This window comes from Oncorhynchus gorbuscha, linkage group LG14 (assembly GCF_021184085.1).
Source record: "Oncorhynchus gorbuscha isolate QuinsamMale2020 ecotype Even-year linkage group LG14, OgorEven_v1.0, whole genome shotgun sequence".
In the NCBI taxonomy this organism is placed as follows: domain Eukaryota; kingdom Metazoa; phylum Chordata; class Actinopteri; order Salmoniformes; family Salmonidae; genus Oncorhynchus; species Oncorhynchus gorbuscha.
In genome coordinates this window covers 81919199-81934920 of record NC_060186.1, presented here as the reverse complement: position 1 = coordinate 81934920, position 15722 = coordinate 81919199, and the positions used below count along the sequence as shown (strand labels likewise).

The 15722-nt window shown below is 51.0% G+C and overlaps 1 protein-coding gene across 4 annotated transcripts in view; it reads right to left on the bottom strand.

Annotated features, from left to right (window-relative positions):
- eya4 (EYA transcriptional coactivator and phosphatase 4) overlaps window positions 1-15722 on the bottom strand; it is a 194988-nt gene that overhangs the window by 94707 nt on the left and 84559 nt on the right. For all 4 annotated transcript variants that reach the window (XM_046299114.1, XM_046299113.1, XM_046299115.1 and 1 more), the window contains one exon: window positions 5450-5556. In XM_046299114.1, coding sequence (XP_046155070.1) covers window positions 5450-5556 — 107 coding nt within the window. The remainder of the gene's footprint in view (window positions 1-5449; window positions 5557-15722) is intronic.

Here is a 15722-nt window from a genome sequence, read left to right as displayed (position 1 = left end):
TCACAGTACTGGTTAGTGAATGGTTTACAGTACTGGCTAGTGAATGGTTTACAGAACTGTTTAGTGAATGTTTTACAGTACTGGCTAGTGAGTGGTTTACAGTACTGGCTAGTGAATGGTTTACAGTACTGGCTAGTGAATGGTTTACAGTACTGGCTAGTGAATGGTTTACAGTACTGGCTAGTGAATGGTTTACAGTACTGGTTAGTGAATGGTTTACAGTACTGGCCAGTGAATGGTTCACAGTACTGGCTAGTGAATGGTTTACAGTACTGGTTAGTGAATGGTTTACAGTACTGGCTAATGAATGGTTTACAGTACTGGCTAGTGAATGGTTCACAGTACTGGCTAGTGAATGGTTTACAGTACTGGCTAGTGAGTGGTTTACAGTACTGGCTAGTGAATGGTTTACAGTACTGGCTAGTGAATGGTTTAAAGTACTGGCTAGTGAATGGTTTACAGTACTGGCTAGTGAATGGTTTACAGTACTGGTTATCAATGGTTTACAGTACTGGCTAGTGAATGGTTTACAGTACTGGCTAGTGAATGGTTTACAGTACTGGCTAGTGAGTGGTTTACAGTACTGGTTAGTGAATGGTTTACAGTACTGGCTAGTGAATGGTTTACAGAACTGTTTAGTGAATGTTTTACAGTACTGGCTAGTGAGTGGTTTACAGTACTGGCTAGTGAATGGTTTACAGTACTGGCTAGTGAATGGTTTACAGTACTGGCTAGTGAATGGTTTACAGTACTGGCTAGTGAATGGTTTACAGTACTGGTTAGTGAATGGTTTACAGTACTGGCTAGTGAATGGTTCACAGTACTGGCTAGTGAATGGTTTACAGTACTGGTTAGTGAATGGTTTACAGTACTGGCTAATGAATGGTTTACAGTACTGGCTAGTGAATGGTTCACAGTACTGGCTAGTGAATGGTTTACAGTACTGGCTAGTGAGTGGTTTACAGTACTGGCTAGTGAATGGTTTACAGTACTGGCTAGTGAATGGTTTAAAGTACTGGCTAGTGAATGGTTTACAGTACTGGCTAGTGAATGGTTTACAGTACTGGTTATCAATGGTTTACAGTACTGGCTAGTGAATGGTTTACAGTACTGGCTAGTGAATGGTTTACAGTACTGGCTAGTGAGTGGTTTACAGTACTGGCTAGTGAATGGTTTACAGTACTGGCTAGTGAATGGTTTACAGTACTGGCTAGTGAATGGTTTACAGTACTGGTTAGTGAATGGTTTACAGTACTGGTTATCACCGGTTCACAGTACTGGCTAGTGAATGGTTTACAGTACTGGTTAGTGAATGGTTTACAGTACTGGCTAGTGAATGTTTTACAGTACTGGTTATCTATGGTTTCCAGTACTGGCTAGTGAGTGGTTTACAGTACTGGCTAGTGAATGGTTTACAGTACTGGTTATCAATGGTTTACAGTACTGGCTAGTGAATGGTTTACAGTACTGGCTAGTGAATATTTTACAATACTGGTTAGTGAATGGTTTACAGTACTTACTAGTGAATGTTTTACAGTACTGGTTATCAATGGTTTCCAGTACTGGCTAGTGAATGGTTTACAGTACTGGCTAGTGAATGGTTTACAGTACTGGCTAGTAAATGGTTTACAGTACTGGCTAGTGAATGGTTTACAGTACTGGCTAGTGAATGGTTTACAGTACTGGTTAGGGAATGGTTTACAGTACTGGTTATCAATGGTTTACAGTACTGGCTAGTGAATGGTTTACAGTACTGGCTAGTGAATATTTTACAATACTGGTTAGTGAATGGTTTACAGTACTGGCTAGTGAGTGGTTTACAGTACTGGCTAGTGAATGTTTACAGTACTGGTTAGTGAATGGTTTACAGTACTGGTTAGTGAATGGTTTACAGTACTGGTTAGTGAATGGTTTACAGTACTGGTTAGTGAATGGTTTACAGTACTGGTTATCAATGGTTTACAGTACTGGTTAGTGAATGGTTTACAGTACTGGTTAGTGAATGGTTTACAGTACTGGTTAGTGAATGGTTTACAGTACTGGTTAGTGAATGGTTTACAGTACTGGTTAGTGAATGGTTTACAGTACTGGTTATCAATGGTTTACAGTACTGGCTAGTGAATGGTTTACAGTACTGGCTAGTGAATGGTTTACAGTACTGGCTAGTGAATGGTTTACAGTACTGGCTAGTGAATTGTTTACAGTACTGGTTAGTGAATGGTTTACAGTACTGGTTAGTGAATGATTTACAGTACTGGTTGGTTAGTGAATGGTTTACAGTACTGGTTAGTGAATGGTTTACAGTACTGATTATCAATGGTTTACAGTACTGGTTAGTGAATGGTTTACAGTACTGGTTAGTGAATGGTTTACAGTACTGGTTATCAATGGTTTACAGTACTGGTTAGTGAATGGTTTACAGTACTGGTTATCAATGGTTTACAGTACTGGTTAGTGAATGGTTTACAGTACTGGTTAGTGAATGGTTTACAGTACTGGTTATCAATGGTTTACAGTACTAGTTAGTGAATGGTTTACAGTACTGGTTAGTGAATGGTTTACAGTACTGGTTATCAATGGTTTACAGTACTGGCTAGTGAATGGTTTACAATACTGGCTAGTGAATCGTTTACAGTACTGGCTAGTGAATGGTTTACAGTACTGGTTAGTGAATGGTTTACAGTACTGGTTAGTGAATGGTTTACAGTACTGGTTAGTGAATGGTTTACAGTACTGGCTAGTGAGTGGTTTACAGTACTGGCTAGTGAATGGTTTACAGTACTGGTTATCAATGGTTTACAGTACTGGCTAGTGAATCGTTTACAGTACTGGCTAGTGAATGGTTTACAGTACTGGCTAGTGAATGGTTTACAGTACAGGCTAGTGAATGGTTTACAGTACTGGTTAGTGAATGGTTTACAGTACTGGTTAGTGAATGGTTTACAGTACTGGCTAGTGAATGGTTTACAGTACTGGCCAGTGAGTGGTTTACAGTACTGGCTAGTGAATGGTTTACAGTACTGGCTAGTGAATGGTTTACAGTACTGGCTAGTGAATGGTTTACAGTACTGGCTAGTGAATGGTTTACAGTACTGGTTAGTGAATGGTTTACAGTACTGGCTAGTGAATGGTTTACAGTACTGGCTAGTGAATGGTTTACAGTACTGGCTAGTGAATGGTTTACAGTACTGGTTAGTGAATGGTTTACAGTACTGGTTATCAATGGTTTACAGTACTGGTTAGTGAATGGTTTACAGTACTGGTTAGTGAATGGTTTACAGTACTGGTTATCAATGGTTTACAGTACTGGTTAGTGAATGGTTTACAGTACTGGTTATCAATGGTTTACAGTACTGGTTAGTGAATGGTTTACAGTACTGGTTATCAATGGTTTACAGTACTAGTTAGTGAATGGTTTACAGTACTAGTTAGTGAATGGTTTACAGTACTGGTTATCAATGGTTTACAGTACTGGCTAGTGAATGGTTTACAGTACTGGCTAGTGAATCGTTTACAGTACTGGCTAGTGAATGGTTTACAGTACTGGTTAGTGAATGGTTTACAGTACTGGTTAGTGAATGGTTTACAGTACTGGTTAGTGAATGGTTTACAGTACTGGCTAGTGAGTGGTTTACAGTACTGGCTAGTGAATGGTTTACAGTACTGGCTAGTGAATGGTTTACAGTACTGGCTAGTGAATGGTTTACAGTACTGGTTAGTGAATGGTTTACAGTACTGGTTATCAATGGTTCACAGTACTGGCTAGTGAATGGTTTACAGTACTGGCTAGTGAATGGTTTACAGTACTGGCTAGTGAATGTTTACAGTACTGGTTATCAATGGTTTCCAGTACTGGCTAGTGAGTTGTTTACAGTACTGGCTAGTGAATGGTTTACAGTACTGGTTATCAATGGTTTACAGTACTGGCTAGTTAATGGTTTACAGTACTGGCTATGAATGGTTTACAGTACTGGCTAGTGAATGGTTTACAGTACAGGCTAGTGAATGGTTTACAGTACTGGTTAGTGAATGGTTTACAGTACTGGTTAGTGAATGGTTTACAGTACTGGCTAGTGAATGGTTTACAGTACTGGCCAGTGAGTGGTTTACAGTTCTGGCTAGTGAATGGTTTACAGTACTGGCTAGTGAATGGTTTACAGTACTGGCTAGTGAATGGTTTACAGTACTGGCTAGTGAATGGTTTACAGTACTGGTTAGTGAATGGTTTACAGTACTGGCTAGTGAATGGTTTACAGTACTGGCTAGTGAATGGTTTACAGTACTGGCTAGTGAATGGTTTACAATACTGGTTAGTGAATGGTTTACAGTACTGGCTAGTGAATGGTTTACAGTACTGGCTAGTGAATGGTTCACAGTACTGGCTAGTGAATGGTTTACAGTACTGGCTAGTGAGTGGTTTACAGTACTGGCTAGTGAATGGTTTACAGTACTGGCTAGTGAATGGTTTACAGTACTGGCTAGTGAATGGTTTACAGTACTGGTTATCAATGGTTTACAGTACTGGCTAGTGAATGGTTTACAGTACTGGCTAGTGAATGGGTTACAGTACTGGCTAGTGAGTGGTTTACAGTACTGGCTAATGAATGGTTTACAGTACTGGCTAGTGAATGGTTTACAGTACTGGCTAGTGAATGGTTTACAGTACTGGCTAGTGAGTGGTTTACAGTACTGGCTAGTGAATGGTTTACAGTACTGGCTAGTGAATGGTTTACAGTACTGGCTAGTGAATGGTTTACAGTACTGGCTAGTGAATGGTTTACAGTACAGGCTAGTGATTTTCCTGATAATATCATAGCCACATCATCTCACTTTCTCTTTCTCTTTCTCTTTCTCTCTTTTTCTATCTTTCTTTCTTTATCACTCCCTCCACCCCTCCACCTCCATCCCTCCCTCCACCCCTCCCTCCACCTCTCTCCCTCCACCCCTCCACCTCCATCCCTCCCTCCACCTCTCCCCACCCTCCACCTCCTCCAACCCTCCCTACCTCCACCCCTCCCTCCCTCCACCCCTCCACCTCCATCCCCCTCCCTCCACCCCTCCCTCCACCTCCATCCCTCCCTCTCCCACCCCTCCACCCCATCCCTCCCTCCCTCCACCCCTCCCCCCTCCCTCTCACCTCCAACCCTCCCTCCACCCCTCCATCCTTCCCTCCACCCCTCCCTCCACCCCTCCCTCCCTCCACCTCCATCCCTCCCTCCACCCCTCCAATCCTCCCTCCACCCCTCCAATCCTCCCTCCACCCCTCCCTCCCTCCACCTCCAACCCTCCCTCCACCCCTCCATCCTTCCCTCCACCCCTCCCTCCATCCCTCCCTCCACCTCCAACCCTCCCTCCACCCCTCCATCCTTCCCTCCACCCCTCCATCCCCCCTCCACCCCTCCAATCCTCCCTCCACCCCTCCCTCCCTCCACCCCTCCCTCCCTCTCACCTCCAGTTCCGTTGGTAGTGACAGAGGAACCTGTCAGCTTGGAGCCTGATGAGTCTCCGCCCACCACACTGTTATGAGGACTGGCTAGGTCTTGCATCTCCATAGGCCTGACACACACACACACACACACACACACACACACACACACACACACACACACACACACACACACACACACACACACACACACACACACACACACACACACACACACACACACACACACACAGAGAGAGAGAAAAGAGAGAGAAATGGAGTACAGGCCATGTCAGTCTGAAACCAAAATACAGAACACACACACACACACACACACACACACACACACACACACACACACACACACACACACACACACACACACACACACACACACACACACACACACACACACACACACACACACACACACACACACACACACACACACACACAGACACACTAACACACAGACACACTAACACACACTAACGCACACTAACACACACTAACACACAGACACACTAACACACACTAACACACACTAACACACCCAGAGACACTAACACACAGACACACAGGCACTAACACACACAGACACACTAACACAATAACACAAACTAACACACAGACACACTAACACACACTAACGCACACACACACACACTAACACACAGGCACACTAACACACACTAACACACACAGACACACTAACACAATAACACACACTAACACACAGACACACTAACACACACTAACGCACACACACACACACTAACACACAGACACACTAACACACACTAACGCACACTAACACACACAGAGACACTAACACACCCAGAGACACTAACACACACAGACACTAAGACACACAGGCACTAACACACACAGACACACTAACACAATAACACACACTAACACACAGACACACTACCACACACACTACAACACACACAGACACACTAACACAATAACACACACTAACACACAGACACTCTAACACACATTAACACACGCAGACACTCTAACACACACAGACACTAACACACACTAACACACAGAGACACACTAACACAATAACACACACTAACACACAGACACACTAACACACACAGACACTCTAACACACACTAACACACACAGACACACTAACACACACAGACACTCTAACACACACTAACACACGCAGACACTCTAGCACACACAGAAACTCTAACACACACACACACACACACACACACACACACACACACACACACACACACACACACACACACACACACACACACACACACACACACACACACACACACACACACACACACACACACACACACAGTATTTTACACCCTGAGTTAAATGTAATGAGTCTGCTGTCGATGCTGTTAATGTTTGCTGTTCGAATAAAGACTTATACACTGGTAGACATGCCAGCCTTGTCAACCTGGCAGCTACTGAGAGGGGACAGGTGGGGGGCACAGGTGAGGGGGGACAGGTGGGGGCACAGGTGAGGGGGGACAGGTGAGGGGGACAGGTGAGGGGGCACAGGTGAGGGGGACAGGTGAGGGGGGACAGGCGAGGGGGCACAGGTGAGGGGGACAGGTGAGGGGGACAGGTGAGGGGGACAGGTGGGGGGCACAGGTGAGGGGGGGACAGGTGAGGGGGACAGGTGTAGGGGGCACAGGTGAGTGGGGACAGGTGAGGGGGACAGGTGAGGGGGACAGGTGAGGGGGCACAGGTGAGGGGGACAGGTGAGGGGGAGAGGTGAGGGGGCACAGGTGAGGGGGACAGGTGAGGGGGACAGGTGAGGGGGCACAGGTGAGGGGGACAGGTGAGGGGGACAGGTGAGGGGGCACAGGTGAGGGGGACAGGTGAGGGGGGACAGGTGAGGGGGCACAGGTGAGGGGGACAGGTGAAGGGGGACAGGTGAGGGGGCACAGGTGAGGGGGACAGGTGAGGGGGGACAGGTGAGGGGGCACAGATGAGGGGGACAGGTGAGGGGGGACAGGTGAGGGGGACAGGTGAGGGGGACAGGTGAGGGGGCACAGGTGAGGGGGACAGGTGAGGGGGACAGGTGAGGGGGACAGGTGAGGGGGGACAGGTGAGGGGGCACAGGTGAGGGGGCACAGATGAGGGGGGACAGGTGAGGGGGCACAGGTGAGGGGGACAGGTGAGGGGGGACAGGTGAGGGGGGCACAGGTGAGGGGGGACAGGTGAGGGGGCACAGGTGAGGGGGGACAGGTGAGGGGGGGGACAGGTGAGGGGGACAGGTGAGGGGAGACAGCTGAGGGGGACAGGTGAGGGGGAACAGGTGAGGGGGACAGGTGAGGGGGACAGGTGAGGGGGACAGGTGAGGGGCACAGGTGAGGGGGCACAGGTGAGGGGGACAGGTGAGGGGGCACAGGTGAGGGGGACAGGTGAGGGGGGACAGGTGAGGGGGCACAGGTGAGGGGGACAGGTGAGGGGGACAGGTGAGGGGGACAGGTGAGGGGGGACAGGTGAGGGGGGACAGGTGAGGGGGACAGGTGAGGGGAGACAGCTGAGGGGGACAGGTGAGGGGGACAGGTGATCTCAACAACAGAACACACACATAAACGTTCTGTTATCAGAGGACCTGGTTTGATGTTGATGATGTTTTCTTGCGGGGGAGGAGAAGGTACTGCTCTGTTTCAGCTGGTATGGTCAGTCTAGCTGTCTGGAGGAGAAGGTACTGCTCTGTTTCAGCTGGTATGGTCAGTCTAGCTGTCTGGAGGAGAAGGTACTGCTCTGTTTCAGCTGGTATGGTCAGTCTAGCTGTCTGGAGAAGGTACTGCTCTGTTTCAGCTGGTATGGTCAGTCTGGCTGTATGGAGGAGAAGGTACTGCTCTGTTTCAGCTGGTATGGTCAGTCTGGCTGTATGGAGGAGAAGGTACTGCTCTGTTTCAGCTGGTATGGTCAGTCTAGCTGTATGGAGGAGAAGGTACTGCTCTGTTTCAGCTGGTATGATCAGTCTGGCTGTATGGAGGAGAAGGTACTGCTCTGTTTCAGCTGGTATGGTCAGTCTAGCTGTATGGAGGAGAAGGTACTGCTCTGTTTCAGCTGGTATGGTCAGTCTGGCTGTATGGAGGAGAAGGTACTGCTCTGTTTCAGCTGGTATGGTCAGTCTGGCTGTATGGAGGAGAAGGTACTGCTCTGTTTCAGCTGGTATGGTCAGTCTAGCTGTCTGGAGGAGAAGGTACTGCTCTGTTTCAGCTGGTATGGTCAGTCTGGCTGTATGGAGGAGAAGGAGGAGAAGGTACTGCTCTGTTTCAGCTGGTATGGTCAGTCTGGCTGTATGGAGGAGAAGGTACTGCTCTGTTTCAGCTGGTATGGTCAGTCTAGCTGTATGGAGGAGAAGGTACTGCTCTGTTTCAGCTGGTATGGTCAGTCTAGCTGTCTGGAGGAGAAGGTACTGCTCTGTTTCAGCTGGTATGGTCAGTCTGGCTGTATGGAGGAGAAGGAGGAGAAGGTACTGCTCTGTTTCAGCTGGTATGGTCAGTCTGGCTGTATGGAGAAGGTACTGCTCTGTTTCAGCTGGTATGGTCAGTCTGGCTGTATGGAGGAGAAGGTACTGCTCTGTTTCAGCTGGTATGGTCAGTCTGGCTGTCTGGAGAAGGTACTGCTCTGTTTCAGCTGGTATGGTCAGTCTGGCTGTATGGAGGAGAAGGAGGAGAAGGTACTGCTCTGTTTCAGCTGGTATGGTCAGTCTGGCTGTCTGGAGAAGGTACTGCTCTGTTTCAGCTGGTATGGTCAGTCTTGCTGTCTGGAGGAGAAGGTACTGCTCTGTTTCAGCTGGTATGGTCAGTCTGGCTGTCTGGAGGAGAAGGTACTGCTCTGTTTCAGCTGGTATGGTCAGTCTAGCTGTATGGAGAAGGTACTGCTCTGTTTCAGCTGGTATGGTCAGTCTGGCTGTATGGAGGAGAAGGAGGAGAAGGTACTGCTCTGTTTCAGCTGGTATGGTCAGTCTGGCTGTCTGGAGAAAGTACTGCTCTGTTTCAGCTGGTATGGTCAGTCTGGCTGTATGGAGGAGAAGGAGGAGAAGGTACTGCTCTGAGAAGGTGTTTTTTGAATCCTTCTTAAAGTAATTTGTGGATTCAGAGAAAATATTTAAAATGTGTGTGTGTGTGTCTGTGCGTGTGTGTGTGTGTGTGTGTATGCGTGTGTATGTGTGTGTATGTGTGTGTGTGTGTGTGTGTGTGTCAAGCCTCAGTTCCGCAGGTCTCTCGTGTCCAGATAGAAGTAGACAGAGGAATCCTAAAATAAATGTGGATGTGTGTATCGGTCTGGCGTGAAGCCATGACAATGAGGGATGCTGCAGGATGATAGCAGTTTAACACACGACTGAAACCCTCTGACAGGAATGACACAGGCTTTCAACAAGAGGGTGGAAAAATGGAAGAGGGGAATGGAGAGAGAAGGAGAGAGAAAGGGGTGGATGGAGAGAGAGGGAGAGAGAGAAGGGTGGATGGAGAGAGGGAGAGAGAAGGGTGGATGGAGAGAGAGGGAGAGTGAGGGGTGGATGGAGAGAGAGGGAGAGAGGGGTGGATGGAGAGAGAGGGAGAGAGAGAAGGGTGGATGGAGAGATAGGGAGAGAGAGAAGGGTGGATGGATGGAGAGAGAGGGAGAGAGAGGGTGGATGGAGAGAGAGGGAGAGAGAAGGGTGGATGGAGAGAGGGAGAGAGAAGGGTGGATGGAGAGAGAGGGACAGAGAGGGGTGGATGGAGAGAGAGGGAGAGAGAGAACGGTGGATGGAGAGAGAGAGAGAGAGAGGGGTGGATGGAGAGAGAGGGGGAGAGGGGTGGATGGAGAGGAGGGAGAGAAGGGTGGATGGAGAGAGAGGAGAGAGAGAGGGGGAGAGGGATGGATGGAGAGAGAGGGAGAGAGAGAAGGGTGGATGGAGAGAGAGGGAGAGAGGTGGAGAGGGGGGTGGATGGAGAGAGAGGGAGAGAGAGAAGGGTGGATGGAGAGAGAGGGAGAGAGAGAGGGTGGAGGGATAGAGAGAGAGGGGTGGATGGAGAGGGGGAGAGAGAGGGATGGAGAGAGAGGGAGAGAGAGGGGTGGATGGAGAGAGAGGGAGAGAGAGAAGGGTGGATGGAGAGGAGGGAGAGGTGAGAGGGAGAGGGGATGGATGGAGAGGAGAGAGAGAGGGGAAGGGTGGCTGGAGAGAGGGAGAGAGGGGGAGGAGAGAGAGAAGGGTGGATGGAGAGAGAGGGGACAGGAGAGAAGGTGGATGGAGGGAGAGGAGAGGGAGAGACAGAGAGAGGGTGGATGGATGGAGAGAGAGGGAGAGAGAGGGGTGGATGGAGAGAGGGGAGGAGAGAAGGGTGGATGGGAGAGAGGGAGAGAGCTGGGGGGATGGAGAGAGAGGGGAGAGAAGGTGGATGGAGAGAGAGAGAGAGGGAGACAGGGGGACAGATGAGAGAGAGAGGTGAGAGGGACATGGGAGAGGGGAGAAGGTGGATGGAGGAGAGGGTGAGAGGAGACAGGGTGGATGGAGAGAGAGGAGAGTGATGGAGGGGGGTGGATGGAGAGAGAGGGAGGAGAGGGGTGGATGGAGAGAGAGGGAGAGGTCTGGATGGAGAGAGAGGGAGAGAGGGGAGAGAGGGGTGGATGGAGAGAGAGGAGAGGGGTGGATGGAGAGGAGGAGAGAGAAGGGTGGATGGAGAGAGAGGGAGAGAGAGAGGATCAGAGAGAGGGATGGATGGATGGAGAGGGAGAGAGAGAAGGGTGGATGGAGAGAGAGGGAGACTGCTCTGGATGGAGCTGGAGGGAGTGGATGGAGAGAGAGGGAGAGAGAGAGCTGTGGATGGAGAGAGAGGGAGAGAGAGAAGGGTGGATGGAGTTTCAGAGAGGGGTGGATGGAGAGTCTAGCTGGATGGAGAGAGAGGGAGAGAGAGCTGGTTGGAGAGAGAGGGAGAGGAGAGGGTGGATGGAGAGAGAGGGAGAGAGGAGAAGGGTGGAAGGAGAGGGAGAGAGTTTCAGCTGAGATGGTGGAGTCTAGCTGAGGAGGAGAAGAGTACTGGATGGAGAGAGGGAGAGTATGGTCAGTCTAGCTGTGGATGGAGGAGAAGGTAGAGCTCTGTTTCAGCTGTTATGGTCAGTCTAGCTGTCTGGAGGAGAAGGTACTGCTCTGTTGGATGGAGAGAGAGGTCAGTCTAGCTGTCTGGAGGAGAGAGGGAGAGAGAGAGAGGGTGGATTCAGCTGTGGATGGAGAGAGAGGGGGAGAGGGGTGGATGGAGGAGAGGTACTGGTGGATGGAGAGAGAGAGAGAGGGAGAGAAGGGATGGATGGAGCTGAGGAGAGAGAGCTGGATGGAGGAGAGAGGTAGCTCTGAGAGCTGGTATGGTCAGTCTGGCTGTGGATGGAGGAGAAGGTACTGGTGGATTCAGAGAGGTAGAGAGAGAGTGGATGGAGAGAGAGGGAGAGAGAGCTTGTTTCAGAGAGAGGAGAGGAGAGCTGTTGGATGGAGAGAGAGGGAGAGAGCTCTGTTTCAGAGAGGTATGGAGAGGGTGGATGGAGAGAGAGAAGAGAGGTACTGGATGGAGAGAGCTGGTATGAGAGAGTCTGGAGAGAGAGGGGAAGGTACTGCTCTGTTTCAGAGAGGTATGGGAGTCTAGCTGGATGGAGAGAGGTACTGCTCTGGAGAGAGCTGGTAGGTCAGTCTAGCTGTCTGGAGAAGGTATGGAGAGAGTTTCAGCTGGTATGGAGAGTCTAGCTGTCTGGAGAAGGTACTGCTCTGTTTGGAGCTGGTAGGTCAGAGAGAGCTGGATGGAGGAGAAGGTAGAGCTCTGTTTGGATGGAGAGAGAGGGAGCTGGGAGAGAGAGGGAGAGAGAGAAGGGTGGATGGAGAGAGAGGAAGGATGGATGGAGGTCAGGGTGGATGTAGAGGAGGAGAAGGTACTGCTCTGAGAGAGCTGAGTGGATGGAGAGTCTGGCTGTAGGGGAGAGGTAGTGCTTTTTGAAAGGGTGGATGGAAGAGTAAGAGAGAGGGGTGGATGGAGAGAGAGAAAAGATTGGAAAAGAGGTGAGAGAGAGTGGGGAGAGAGAGGGGTGGAGAGAGAAGTGTGGATGGAGTATGGGAGAGATGATGGTATGTGAGAGTTTGAGAGGGTGGATGGAGAGAGAGGGAGTCCCGGGTGGATGGAGGTGGATGAAAGAGAGAGGGAGATAGAAGGGTAGATGGAGAGAGGAATTCAAAATAAATGTGGATGTGTGGAGAGAGAGTCTGAGAGGGTGGATGCCATGAGAGATGAGGGATGCTGGAGAGAGAGGGGAGAGTTTAGAGAGAGAAGTGGATGGAGAGAGAGAAGACCCTATGGAGGAAGACAGGAGGCTTTCAATGGAGAGAGAGAGAGTGGAAAAAGGGGATGGAGAGAGAGGGAGAGAGAGAGATGGAGAGGAGGGAGAGAGATGGAGAGGGGAGAGAGAGAGAGGGTGGATGGAGAGAGAGGGAGAGAGAGAGGGGATGGGATGGATGGAGAGAGAGAGAGAGAGGGGTGGATGGGAGAGGGGATGGATGGAGAGAGAGGAGAGAGAGATGGAGAGAGAGGGGATGGATGGAGAGAGAGGGAGGAGAGAGAGAAGAGGGATGGATGGAGAGAGGGAGAGAGGAGAGAGAGAGGGGTGGATGGAGAGAGGGAGAGAGAGAGAGAGGGGTGGATGGAGAGAGAGGGAGAGAGAGAAGGGTGGATGGAGAGAGAGAGGGAGAGAGAGAAGGGTGGATGGAGAGAGAGGGAGAGAGAGGGGTGGATGGAGAGAGAGAGGAGAGAGAGGGTGGATGGAGAGAGAGAGAGAGAGAGAGAGAGGGGTGGATGGAGAGAGAGGGAGAGGGGTGGATGGAGAGAGAGAGAAGGGGGTGGATGGAGGAGAGAGAGGAGAGAGAGGAGAGAGAGGGAGAGAGGGTGGATGGAGAGAGAGGGAGAGAGAGAAGGGTGGATGGAGAGAGAGGGAGAGAGAAGGGAGAGAGGGGTGGATGGAGAGAGAGGGAGAGAGAGAAGGGTGGATGGAGAGAGAGAGGGAGAGAGATAGAGAGGTGGAGGAGAGAGAGAGAGAGGGTGGATGGAGAGGAGGAGAGAAGGGTGGATGGAGAGAGAGGAAGGGTGGATGAGAGAGGAAGGGAGAGAGGGTGGATGGATGGAGAGAGAGGGGAGAGAGAGGGTGGATGGAGAGAGAGGGAGAGAGAGGAGAGGAGGTGGAGAGGAGAGAGGGAGAGAGGAAGGGGTGGATGGAGAGAGAGGGAGAGAGGGGTGGATGGAGATGGAGGAGAGAGAGGAGGGATGGATGGAGAGAGAGAGATGGAGGAGAGAGAGGGAGAGAGGGAGAGAGAGAGTGGATGGAGAGAGGGAGAGAGAGAAGGATGGAGGAGAGAGAGGAGAGGGGTGGATGGATGGAGAGAGGGAGAGAGAGAGGGGTGGATGGAGAGAGAGGGAGAGAGAGAGGGGTGGATGGAGAGAGAGAGGAGAGAGAGGGGTGGAGGGGTGGATGGAGAGAGAGGGAGGAGAGAGAGGGGATGGATGGAGAGAGAGGAGAGAGAGAGGGTGGATGGAGAGAGAGGGAGAGAGATGGAGAGAGAGAGAGAGAGAAGGGTGGATGGAGAGAGAGGGAGAGAGGAGAAGGGTGGATGGAGAGAGAGAGGAGAGAGGGGGGATGGAGAGAGAGAGAGGAGAGAGAGAGGGGTGGATGGAGAGAGAGGGAGAGAGAGAAGGGTGGATGGAGAGAGAGGGAGAGAGAGAAGGGTGGATGGAGAGAGAGGGAGAGAGAGAGGGGTGGATGGAGAGAGAGGGAGAGGAGAGAGGGTGGATGGAGAGAGAGGGAGAGAGAGAGGGGTGGATGGAGAGAGAGGGAGAGAGAGGAGGGTGGATGGAGAGAGAGGGAGAGAGAGAAGGGGATGGATGGAGAGAGAGGGAGGCTGGAGAGGAGAGGGAGAGAGAGAGGGTGGATGGAGAGAGAGAGAGAGAGAGAAGGGTGGATGGAGAGAGAGAGAGAGGAGAGAGGGAGAGAGGGGGTGGATGGATGGAGAGAGAGAGAGAGATGGAGAGATGGAGAGAGAGAGGAGGGTGGATGGAGGAGAGAGGAGAGAGAGGATGGTGGATGGGAGAGAGGGAGAGAGAGGAGGGAGGATGGAGAGAGAGGAGAGAGAGAGAAGGGTGGATGGAGAGAGGAGAGGAGAGAGAGAGAGAGAGAGAAGGGATGGAGAGAGAGAGAGAGGAGAGAGAGAGAGGGAGATAGGGGTGGATGGAGAGAGAGGAGAGAGAGAGAGGGTGGATGGATGGAGAGAGAGATGGAGGAGAGGATGAGAGGGTGGATGGAGAGAGGGAGAGAGAGGATGGAGGGGTGGATGGAGAGGGAGAGAGAGAGGGTGGATGGAGAGAGAGGGAGAGAGAGAGGGTGGATGGAGAGAAGGGTGGATGGAGAGAGGGAGAGAGGGGTGGATGGAGAGAGAGGGAGAGAGAGGGAGGTGGATGGAGAGAGAGAGAGAGAGAGAGAGAGAGGAGAGATAGAGGGGTGGATGGAGAGAGAGGGAGAGAGAGGGAGAGAGGAGAGAGGGGGGAGGAGAGAGAGGGTGGATGGAGAGAGAGGGAGAGAGAGAGGTGGAGAGAGAGGGAGAGAGAGAGGGGTGGATGGAGAGAGAGAGAGAGGAGAGAGAGAGGGAGAGAGGTGGAGGAGAGAGGAGAGAGAGAAGGGTGGATGAGAGAGGAGAGAGAGGGGATGGATGGAGAGGGAGGGAGAGAGAGAGGGTGGATGGAGAGAGAGGGGAGAGAGAGAAGGGTGGATGGATGGAGGAGAGAGGGAGAGAGAGAGGAGGGATGGAGAGGAGAGAGAGGGAGAGAGAGAGGGGTGGATGGAGAGAGAGAGGGAGAGAGAGAGAGGGGTGGATGGAGAGAGAGAGAGAGAGAGAGGAGAGAGAGGGTGGATGGATGAGAGAGAGGGAGAGAGAGAGAGAAGGGTGGATGGAGAGAGAGGGAGAGAGAGAGGAGAGAGGATGGAGAGAGAGGAGGAGGATGGAGAGAGGGAGAGAGAGAGAAGTGGATGGAGAGAGAGAGGGAGAGAGAGAAGGGAGATGGAGAGAGAGAGGGGTGGATGGAGAGAGGAGAGGAGAGAGAGAAGGGTGGATGGAGAGAGAGGGGTGGATGGAGAGAGGAGGGGAGAGAGAGAAGGGTGGATGGATGGAGAGAGAGAAGGGTGGAGAGAGAGAGAGGGGTGGATGGAGAGAGAGGGAGAGAGAAGGATGAGAGAGAGAGAGAGGGGTGGATGGAGAGAGAGAGAGAGAGAGAGAAGG